The sequence below is a fragment of the Lepisma saccharinum genome, chromosome 15 (genome assembly GCF_977018435.1).
Source record: "Lepisma saccharinum chromosome 15, izLepSacc3.1, whole genome shotgun sequence".
Lineage (NCBI taxonomy): Eukaryota > Metazoa > Arthropoda > Insecta > Zygentoma > Lepismatidae > Lepisma > Lepisma saccharinum.
This window is the reverse complement of record NC_139243.1, coordinates 79,670,585-79,682,673: the sequence shown is the minus strand read 5'-3', so window position 1 is coordinate 79,682,673 and position 12,089 is coordinate 79,670,585. Positions and strand designations below refer to the sequence as shown.

Here is a 12,089-nt window from a genome sequence, read left to right as displayed (position 1 = left end):
CCCACTGAGCCTCTGCAGTTAAGTCAAAATCAAGGTCAAACACCCTTTTTTTCCCTTAGAGAGACATTAACTTTTCAAATAACTATCACATGTAGCAATAATTTTTTATTAGTGTAAAAATAGAACAGATATCAATATTTCATGCAAGATATTACAAACACAATGATTCTGCACACTCAATAATTACCTTTTTGGCACAAAATGGATAAAAGAGAAGTATTTTGTAGCAACTGTGTGCTACATTGGCTCGAGGAAAACTTTTATTATAACAATGCTAAATTATAGGGTATACAGCTATATCACAATCACCATGTGGAATTTCATTCCTTGTTGCAGTCACTCAATGTATTTGCCAGAAAAATTAACATGTTCCGTATATCTGAGAAACTCCAAGCATGTTGCAACATTTCATTAAAAAAAGGGCTCTGTGGTGTATTGGATAATCAACATACAAGTTTAGTAAAAGTCAGTTGAGACAGTGCATAAAACATAAAGGTAAAACAAATTTTCAGAGGAAAAAATAACTATGAAATGGTAATAAAAATATTTTGTGCCAAAATATTACAATTTCATCTACATCAGTGGAGATACAAAATGTTAGGTTAGGCACCATTAGATACAGATTACCGAATTTTCCACCAAACACCACTCAAACTTGTCTCTAGATACAACATTTTCAAAAAGGCCAGCTTTCTATCTAATCCATTTGGTCTTAACTTTCTATTGTAGATCGTGTGACAATAGAAAACAAAAAGTAAAAAATAAGTCTTTCATCACATGCAAACAGCGGCAACACATGCTAAAAAATAATAACACATCACAACCTGTCACCAACCTCTAATAACTTTATGGAGTAATATTCAATTGTCGCTAATGTGGAATTCAGCATACCTACAAAAAAAAATACAAAGAGTGATCATATATTTCTAAAACTATCTAGGAAAAATACCAGTGAAGGGCAGGTGCAAGAATGGGTGGTCACTGACGTATGCAGAAGAGAGAGAGAGAGGGGGGAGGGTATGGAGCCACAGCCCCATTCGAAATTGTGAGAAAATGACAGTGGTAAATGCAAACTCACCTTAAAATGTCCCCCGGATTGCAATTTTTTAGAGTGGAAAGTTTTTAATATATGAAATATCTGGTCACGATGGTCTAGTCGGAAGGGAGGGTGTCTGCTATGTGGAAGACCTGGTTCAATTCCCAGGCTGGGTGATCTTAGGTCAGAATTTGTCCGGCCTTGTCTCTGCATGAAGTGGCTCTGAGGCTCACCCAGCCTTAAATCAATGGGTACTTGGAGTCAACACTGGAGGGTAAAAGCAGCTGAAGCATAGTGTGCTAATCATGTCACCTCCAAAATGACCAAGATCTGGGGTCCTACCCCCACATCCCCTTCATGCCATGGTGCTATATGCACAGGTAACTTTACCTTTATTGACCTTACCTACCTTATTGTGTATGCCGCCCCCCTAGCTATCCACATTTATAATTCCAGCCCCTCCCCCCAAAAATCCTGCATACGCCAGTGGGTGCAGAAAGGAATTTTTGCAGAAGGGGGACATGAATCACAGACACAGAATTATTGCATTTGTCATCATACTCTTGTATGCCATCCACTACATGAGTAAAGAACTTGTTCATATACAGTAGAGTCTCGTTTATCCGACATTCCGTATTATCTGACATACCACCGAAAAAAAGTCATCAATCCACAACAAGAACTGCAAGTTGCGAGCATGAGCGTAGTCTAATTTTAGTTTCTCCCGACTCTACCGCTTGGCGCACCTGCCTACACTAGGACTCATGTGTCTGTCATTCGCTACTCAGTGGAGTACAGTTTATCATTGTATGTGGATCGGTTTCTCGTCTGTTACATGCATATGTGTCTGTTAATTTGACAAACGTAGTTGTGTTGTTTAAAAGTTGAAATTTCATTTTTCCAGTTAATTTTTTCTGTATTGTTGTAAAACATGATTACTGTATTAGGTTCGTAATGTGTAAAATTATAACATTAGTTTGACGTTTAATAAGCTTTTTCTTAACACCTCCCTATTATCCGACATTTTCGCTTATCCGATGTTCTGCCGGCCTGTTTATGTCGGATAAGCGAGACACTACTGTATATCATTTCTGGGCTAATCCGTATGATGTGGTGGAACTAGCACTGGTCGCTTCATTCCCAGGGTGGGTTATTTCAGGTGAGATCAAGCAATGTCCCTGCATGAAGCAGCTCTGGGATTCACCCAGCCTCTAATAAATGAGTACCTATGTGGAGTGAAGGCAGCTAGAGCATGGTGCTGATCACATCACCTCCCCAAATTGCCCTGAGATTGTGAATGTGCATATGCCTGCACAACAAGTTGCAATGTGCATGGGTAACTATAATTTTACCTTACTGTCTGGCTATGTTAGCCAAGACCATGAACGGAAGTGCGCATGTGCCAACTGGACGTGTTCGGTGGCAAAATAGGGGTGACGGCAGCAAGTATGTTTGGCGCAAGAAGCAGGCTGCAGGAAAATCGTCTGCGGAAACAACAATGAAGTTTCAAGCGCAATAATATCGTTGGCAAAATAAGTACGGACGTTCACGTATAGTGGAAGGGTTCAGAATGAAATAAAAGCTATCCGTATACTACACCAGCAAACGGAATATATCTGGGAAGTATTCATCGCTTCACATTGTATGTAAACCAGTAACTTTATTTGAGATAATTCAACTAAACTGGTCTCCTTGACAAATATTAGGCTATAATAGAACAACCTAATGTGTCATTAATCAGGATAGAATTCACTAATAATATCTAAGCATTATAAATATCGCAAATTAAAGAAAATGTAGGAAAATATCTGTAAGGAATTTGGCATACCTCTAAAAAGTGTCCTCATCAATGTTAGAATCAGCTGTCGAACTGCATTCTCTTTCACTTTCACTGTCATTCAATAAAATGTGGATTGGTTCACACACTTCTTCTATAATTACGTCCTTTTCGCGGTAGCTGGTTTCCAGTTTCATTAAATGTTCGCAGCATTTGCACTAGGTTTCAACTAATATACCACGTATAGCATCTTCTGTCACCTTAAAAAGTTTTTCCATATTTATGTCACCTGTGGGGTTAATATTGCGGGCGTATCTTTTTATTTCTGCCCACACATATTCTATAGTGTTTATATCACAGTGGTATGGTGGAAGCCAAAGTGTAGTAAATCCATGCTCTGATAACATGGTATCAAATCGATATGTTTTCACTTTCGGAGCATGTAATTTCATGAGTTCCATCAGCTGAACTTTAAGGGAATCAGGTGAATGGGGGATGTCATTCGTAGCAAGCCAGTCTGTGATTGTTTTTTTGGTGCTGCTTGAATTTGGCATCTTATTAATCTGAACGGAATGATATGGAGCATTGTCTATTATAACGACGACATTTTGTGGTAAATCTGGGATGAGTTTTTCTTTTGCCCATTTTTCGTAAATATTAGCGTTCATCTACCCATAATAATCTCCTGTGGTCGTGTTTGCCTTGTACACGAGATTGGTGTTAGGTATAAATTGCATCAGCCTGCCTGCACACAAAACAATGACTCTGCGTGAAGCATTTCCCGTTTGTAGAATTCCATCAGTTTCATCTGATTGCCAGCATTTACCAAAAGTCAGGTTACTGTCGACCCAAGTTTCATCGATGTAGACAAGAGGTCTTCTTTCTTCTCGGAATCGTTTCCATTTAAAACTGATTTTATGCAGAATGTTTGTTAGCGTCTCCTTTTTCCAGGTAAAGTTGATTTTGTCCTTTAAAAGTGGCAGCAATTTGTTTAAGGATGGAACCTTTATTTCTCGGACATAGAAGTCATGCACCATACTTCTAATTTTGTCGCAATCGAATTCATCTATTCATGTTGTCTCCAGAATATCCTTCTTTCGTCATTTTTTGGGAGAACTAAATTCGGGAACCTCTTGCTTGCCTGCTTCACGACAAATCTTCTTTATTGCCGACAATGACACACCAGCAATCTGACTTGCTCGTTTCGAAGAATGAGCAACAGGAACCAAAACTTCACAGTTTTCTGGTTCTCGGTCACAAAAATCAATTACGTTCTGCAGAATTGTTTTAGTTCCACTTCGAAACGGTTTGTTACCAGGTGAAAGAGCCATCACAAGTCACGAACACAACACAACACAGCAAGCGAAAATAAATTAAACAAGCGAATGCATTCAAACGAAATACCGCAGAATTGTTTACAGCGTGCTTCTACCTGCTTCCCCTCTCGCGTTTGGAATAGTCCATCCCAGAGGGTTTCGTCTCCCTTGGCTGGACTGTACACAATTGATAAAGATCCACCAAGGGATGGGAGCAGTGGCACTAGTCTCTCTAGTTAAAGTCACCGGGAAGCACATAGTTCGCATATTCTCCGAGGTTTCCGAAGTCTTGGCGCTACTGTACATCTGAAATGATAAAGTCTACACCTCTATAATGAGCATGTTTTGGAGTATAATTCATGTAGTTTTAATAATTTCTGTAAATGTCTTCTTTAAATGACAAAATATAGTGTCTAAAATATGTATTATATTTCTTAATTAAGTACTTTTCCAAGCATCTTTTTCAAGGAAGGGCTCAAAATTGTTTACATCTGCTACTAGGTGAAGGTAAAGTTCCCCGTGCATATAGCACCATGCCATGAAGGCACATTTAGGGGATGTGGGGGGGGGGGGGGGGTAGGACCCCAGATATTCTCGATCTTAGTCATTTTGGAGGTGATGTGATCAGTACCATGTTCTGGCAACATTTACCCTCCCTAGGTACCCATTGTATCGTAACTGGATGAACACCAGAGCTGCTTTATACAGGAACAAGGCCGGAAACATTCCGACCTTAGATCACACTCAGACAGGGGATTCGAACCTGGGTCTCCCGTGTGGCAGTCAGATTCCCATACCAACCACACCACTGCGGCTCTACATCTGCTATTAAATTATTAAAAAAAAAAGCACATCTTGCACCACTTCATATGGATTGACCATTGTTCAGTTTTTAATGTAAAGTCTGTGAGCATGCATTAGAATGAAAGTGTGATACGGAAACACCAGTAACATAGGACCTACTTTACGAGTGGCATTGTATACAAACCTGCAAAAGTTGGAGCCTTTTACTCTGTGTAGTTTATTTCATTGTGGTTACAGTGAAACCTCGATTTTATGTATTTCAGGGGACAAAGATGAAAAAAACGTAAAAGCACGAAAATGTATATTTGAAAAATTTTTGTAACATATGACTTTATTGGCACTTGAAGATAAAAAAAACCTGTAAAATCGGGAACATGAAATCGGGGTTCCACTGTAATTGTATTATATATTGTTACACATGTAGCCATTTCTACTTATAATCAGGTGCCTGAATTTTAAAATTCAATCCTAAAAGATTTCTTTTCTTTAATATTTCAATTTCCCTTGTGGAAATTTCCATTATCTTCTTTCTTGGGTATTTTCTGTATCACGTGTATTGCCTGATTAACCCGAGTTAACTCGGAATTTGTTTTTGCTTTACATATTATTTACCCGAGTTATCTCGTTAAAATCGTACAACTACAGTGCACTTTTCTGCCTACCCGGACAGTCTCGTTTGAGCTTTAATAGGTGTTAATACCAATTTTGGCCACTAGGTGGAAGGTGTAGATAGCTTGTCGAGGTACTCCTGCCGTCTACTGGATTCCCATGACACTACATAGTTGTTGCCTTTCCAGTGATGTGAGAGGAAAGAAGATTCATCGCGAGTCAAGATACTATTGACCACATTGCGATGTTGCACTGTGTGTTAGCCCATGCTTTCGTGTTTATCACACTGTGGGTAACATTTGATGTGAGACAGTACGTGTGATAGTCTGTAAACTTGGACAGCATTAAAATGTGAATACATTTTATTTTCGACAGTTTATATGTTATTTTCAAACATTTGTAGTACTTTCCTTATATGTATGAGTTAACTCAGGTTAATAATTATGGAGGATTTTTGAATCGTTTTGTGACCTTATTTGACCCCAAAAATAGAATTTCGTTATTGTTCCTTAATTGCCGATATTGGTACATTACAAACACACAATAAAAAAAAAAATGTGTAAAATATGGACCATTTTTTGGAAAATAATGTGTCAGGCAAGTGGTTAAATGATAATACATTACATGCCATTATAAATTTTTTCACTCTTGCTAATTGAATTTCAAAATCTGCTGCGATATGGTAGAGTCTGCCATGTATTCAAATGTATTGTTTTGTTATTCATTCTGTTACCAGTTGAGCCATCTTTAGGAAGGCCACTCAGGCGCAAAATTACTTTTACCATTTAGAAGAACCTTTACGCGTGCCTGACTTTTGAACATTTCAAGTGCGTGTTTTTCAAACTTGCCAAGAAATAAGAAAAAACAATCGTAACTCAAGAAATAATTGTTGTAGACAGATAAAATTGGTTTTATTTTCTTTCTTAAAGACAGGGCATTTAACGGAAGTAAAATGTATACATTGTGCCTCCCAAAAAAAAAAAGAAGAAAGGTGATTTTTTTTAAAAAAAATTGTTAGGGTGTGGCCTGTGTTCTCCCTCAATAGACCGAAGTGAAAGGAAAAAATGTAGTATGTAGCAGTGGTACATTTCTAGAACCCTACAAAGTTTTGTTGAAATCAGACTGATACTTCTTGAGTAGCCAGCTTTGGGACAATGCCCAGAATTTCACTTCTAGCGTCGGCTCTATGAATGCGAGATGGACCAAATTTGGAGGGAAACACAACAAAGACCATTCTATCATAGATATGTACTGCACGTGCTGAAACTTTGGGAAAAAAAACCAAAAAAACTCTGGTTCCCCCCTTAATTGTCAGTGGTTACTTTTTACTCATTCTTACATTTAGAATTTAAATTGTTCAAAAAGATGCAGTGGTTGAGGAGTTACAGCCTTTTATCTTTAATTTATCCCATAGTAACAAAAGGGAAACAAAGGGCATTTTCAAACGAGTAACAATGGATGTAGTGTTTTGTAATTCGAGTATGTAATACCTTCAAATGTAAACTAATGAACAAAATAGACAGAACTGAAATATAGCGTATGGTTTTCAACAAATTGCACATCAATTACTGCTGTGTGCTATCACATGTTCGAGGCACATTTCGACAATCTGGCCTTTGCCCCGCATTCCCCCCTGAATCCCCACTTGTCAGACGTTGCTTTTTACTCATTCTTGCTTGTAGAATTAAATTTTTTCAAAAGATGCAGCAGTTTAGCAGTTTATATAAATCTATCCCATAATAATATGGTGGTAACGAAGGCAAACTAAGGACGTTTTCAAACTTCGCTTGTTAATAACAATGGATATATTGTTTTATGATTCGAGTATGTCATACCTTCATACGTTTACCAAAGATCAAAAAAGACAGAACTGAAATATCATCTGCAGTATTCAAGGAAAGTTATGTTAATTGTTGCCGCACGCTGTTAGTTGAAATTTCGACTGTCCGGCCGGTAAAGGTTATGCTAATCTTGTATTATTAAATGAAATATTTGAAGATCATATTTGAAAATGTGTAGCCTTATCTTAGTTGGATTCATGTCTTTCTTAGCCCGTATTTGCAAAAGAAAGAAAATGAAATGCTGGCTCTTGTGAATAAGGATCTGGCCCTGAATTATTTTTATTTTTGTCTACCTCTGCTTACATCACATGTTTACCTATTTGCTGTTGCCAAACCTGTAATATGTCTATGTGGTCATTATTTCTTTTTTACTTTAAAACTAGCCTGTTACGACATTGTTTTCTCCTTGCGGCACACCATAAGATATCAATGGCTCAACACAGCTCATCAAAATGTTTATCCCCTCAAAAACATACGTTACAGGCAGTATTGATATACGGTAATTATGCTACTAGAAGTGTAGAAATAAGTAACACTATAATCAGTGACGTGCGGTGACGTCGACACTTGGGGTAGCAGTCAGTGGCATGCTAAAGGGGGTTGGGGTTGGTGTGGGTTACACCCCTATTCCTAAAAAAAAGAATGTCAATAACAGGAAAAGATTGCAAAATGATGAAAGAGTACTAAAAAAAAGTACACGTAAACCCCACCCACATTCGAAAATAAAAAACGATTTGATTTGACTACTAAGCCAGAGATCCTGGGTTAGAATCTCAGCTTGGCCATGGGTATTCATTGTGTGTCCCTTCATCAATTTTATCGTATCATCTTCGCAATTAGCCAAAAGTGGCGGAAAAGTGAAGTAAAATAAACCAAATCCAGCAATCAATCAATGATTTGATTTCATTTTTGTTACTTAGCGTCGCTTTTTTCTCACATTTGGTTAATTGTGAAGATGATACAATAAAATTAATGAAGGGACAAACACAAAGAACACACATGCCCAGGTCGGGGTTCGAACCCGGAACTCCTGGTGTCGTATACAGGGTGGGCAGAAAGTCACTTCCCCAAAATATTTAATTTCTTCATTTATTGGGCAAAGGGACTTTGTGCCCACCCTGTATATAGAAATTGCAGAAAAAAATGAAGTTGTCAGGCCTCTGGTTTTTACATTTGCATTCCTGCATTGGTGTTTTACTTCTATTATATCTAATTAATATATGATAAATATATTCAATAAATAAGAATTGTTGCGGTAAAACAGGCAAAATTTTCATATCACTAATATTAAGGAATAAAGACCTATTTCTGTTGATTGTACAAACATTAAAAAAAAAAAAAAAAAAAAAAGAAGCTTTTAACAGCACAAGATGTTCGAGTGCATCTCAAAAAAAGGAACTCACCTTCATTTACTCCACTGACTGGAAAGATACATGAATCGCTGAGGATGCACACAGTCTTTATCAGCTTGTCTTTGGAAGTTAATTTCGTTTTCCACATCTGAGGGTATTTTCTGAAATAAATAACATACATAACTTATATCTTATGTGTACATAATTCATATTTATTGTAATAAAAATAAGTATGTGTGAACACTTACTGTGTATTTTATTTATACTTCTGAGTCTGACACATATACTCTAAGTGCATTAAACAGTTATCAGCTGAAGCCCTTGATAGATTACCACAGGAGGTAATGCAAAATCACATTTTATTAGAAATAACATACTAGTTAAAAACAACACATGAATAGCAAGACAAAAGACATCTTAAAAGTCTGTCCAAGCTTTCGACCTAATCTCGGGGTCATCATATACAGCATGTAGCATCAGCAGATTTACAACCATGATGCAAATTGAACTACAAATGTGAAATAAACATTAGACACAAAATTTAGAGTTTATTTACCAACGTGACACTATCTAAAGTCTGTATTATCCTGCGAGTTATGCAAATCATGGAAAATTGATTAATTCTGCAATAAAAATTTGAGAAGCAAAAAATGGACTCCATTACAAAGAAATAAACTTAATACAGTAAAAACTGCATATCCCGGAACCTCTATAAGAAGGAAACCTGTAAATACGGAAAAAAGGTCCCGAACGGACCGATTTTATACCTAAAAATGACCTGCTTAAGGCAGAAACGGAACACCATTTAAAGACCAACGAGATGTTTTTATTCTCAGTAAGAAGGAAATTTCTTCCTTAATTTTTTTCGCTCGCAAGAAAACAATGCAATACTGTAAGTGGAACATGCCTCTGTTGCCACTCGCTTATCAGTAACATTGTCAATATGAAATAATGTGTTCGCAAGATTTGTTGTTTCGGTATTGTTGCACGAATTTGAACGCCTGATTCTTGTATGTATTTTTTTTTTATCTCACGTCAGTTGTGTTCGAACTGTGATAGTGTTTGGTTTTGTTTGAATCTGATTCTTCGCAGACATGTTGTCAAAACGTACGTGAGCAAAACATGTCAACCAACTTTGAAGCAGCTGTGGGGAAAAGATACATACGTACGTTCTTACAATACTGTAAAAAGTGTACCAACATGTTGTGTAGTTACATAATGCTATGCTTATTGCGACTGTATCACATTTTTATTCATGTACGTACATGCATTAGTACTCTACGTTATAAGTAATGCGAAATGTAAATCTGTCTTTTCATTATTTCCTGCAGCGCTCTATACTGTATTTAAAGTCAACCCTGTATAAGAAGGAAAACTGTAAAGACGGAAAATTTTGCTCGGAACCATCATGTTCTGGGATAGACACGTTTTACTGTACTCTGATAACTACATAAATGTGCTATTAGAAGGGATTTTTTTTTGTGTACTAAGTGTAGTTTTTAAAATCAAATTTAAGGTTATATTCACCATTATTTTAACTCAGAAATGCCATTTTATATACCACTTTTGATCCCGAAATATGCCAGTTTCTGGAATCTTGATCTTTTATCCCCCATAAATAAGTGTCCCTAACAATAGCTTACCCCTGAAGCACATCCATGACACTCTTTGCATCCACTTTTGCCTTGAAGGTGTAAAAATGGTTTTGTACCACTGTGCTGACTTCTTCATTTGGTAAACTTTTCAGAACATCCTTTACTATAGTCTGCAGGTCACACATGGAAAGGGAGAGGTGCATCTTAACCACCAGTAAAATATCCAGGATGATGTGAAGTTTCTTCAACCAATTTAACTGGGCAGACCACATCGCCCTCGGAACGGTTCCAGACATGTTTGATCCAAGAAACTCTTTCCTCACCAAATTGGCACCTGGAAAAAATATGCAATATTAGTAATGTGATATAAAGATCTCTTATTACACTTCAATAAGAAGGAACAAATTACAGACTGCATGTAGAAACTTTGGTTAAAATTATTAGCATATTTGCATATTTACTAGGCCTGAGAAAATACCACTTTCGCCAAATTATGATATTTTTACCAATTCCCACCAATACTGATGCAGATACTTGGAAAATAAAACATTTTAAAAAATATAGGGTGTTCCGTATAGGACGCCGAATTAGAAAATTAAATAAAAATAGGGAAAATATCATGAAAATAGTTATATTTCACATACATGCAAGCAGTAACATCTCCCATTTACGTATGAAAGACAATGTCAAGCTTGTGTCTACCCCCAGTGAGACTGCATGCATTTATACGCTCCACAAAATTATTGATAACCCTCTCGCAGATGTCTGTCCGATGCCTCCAATCACCCGTATGATTTCCGCCTTCAGTTCCAAAAGGGTTCATGGTTTGTTGTACACCTGTGATTTCACAAACCCCCATAAGAAGAAATCACAGGGTGTAAGATCACACTCCACCTGCCAAAACCCACACCACACAGTCGTTCTCAGCAGAGGTGGATTTCACGCTCCTGGATTATTCGAGGATTTTCTGAAGGAAACCACAACAAACGAGTCAAAATAATTGAGGCTACATTAATCGGCATGACAACAGATGCCAACATTGGTAAGAACAGATCTGCCAACCTCGAAACAAAACAATAGCACTTGATTCAAATTCGGCATCCTATACGGAACACCCTTTATATATGCGTACATACAAGAAAAACTATATCTAGTACTGTTAAACAAAGTAACGAAGCAAGCTCTTCAGTTGATAAACTTCAACTGTTTAGCAGTACACACGTTGCTTTTTTTGATAGATGTTTTAACAAAAGGACCCAAATAAGGCATCTTTGATGGGACATTTTTTCCCTTATTTTTTGTCCATTTTGCAGGATATTGCAATTTTAGTGGTTTTCATGGCATTTGAAATCTTTAAAAAAATATATATCTTGCCTTTTTTAATGTTTTCACAAGAGAAGGAACATTTCTTAGTGTTTTTTCTTATTTTCTTAAAAAGCAGCACTATTGTTTCTTGCCAGTACAAAAGTTTCAGAAAAACTTTAGTTTAAGGAAATCTGGTAAATTTTTCTTCTGGAACAAAGAGACCTAGTGAAAAAAGTGATAAGTGAAGTATTTCATGGGAAACTGGGAAAGAAAGCAGCCAGTACAATGATTCTGGTTTTGAACAAAAATGAAGGGTTTAATACTCTTTGCTGATGTTTTATCTGGAGAAAGTTTTTCTTCTGGAGAATTACCAGATAATTTGTAAGCTGGTGACATACAAGGGTGTTTTGAAAGTTTTGCCTCCTATGCAATAACTCTGGCAACATTGCTCACA

The 12,089-nt window shown here is 37.0% G+C and overlaps 1 protein-coding gene across 2 annotated transcripts in view; it reads right to left on the bottom strand.

Moving 5' to 3' along the window:
• Window positions 1-118: 118 nt before the first annotated feature.
• Zwilch (zwilch kinetochore protein) overlaps window positions 119-12,089 on the bottom strand; it is a 66,797-nt gene continuing 54,826 nt past the window's right edge. For both annotated transcript variants that reach the window (XM_083136492.1, XM_083136493.1), the window contains 3 exons: window positions 10,379-10,664; window positions 8,787-8,896; window positions 119-891 (listed from right to left, as the gene is read on the bottom strand). In XM_083136492.1, coding sequence (XP_082992618.1) covers window positions 818-891; window positions 8,787-8,896; window positions 10,379-10,664 — 470 coding nt within the window. In that variant the 3' untranslated portion in view covers window positions 119-817. The remainder of the gene's footprint in view (window positions 892-8,786; window positions 8,897-10,378; window positions 10,665-12,089) is intronic.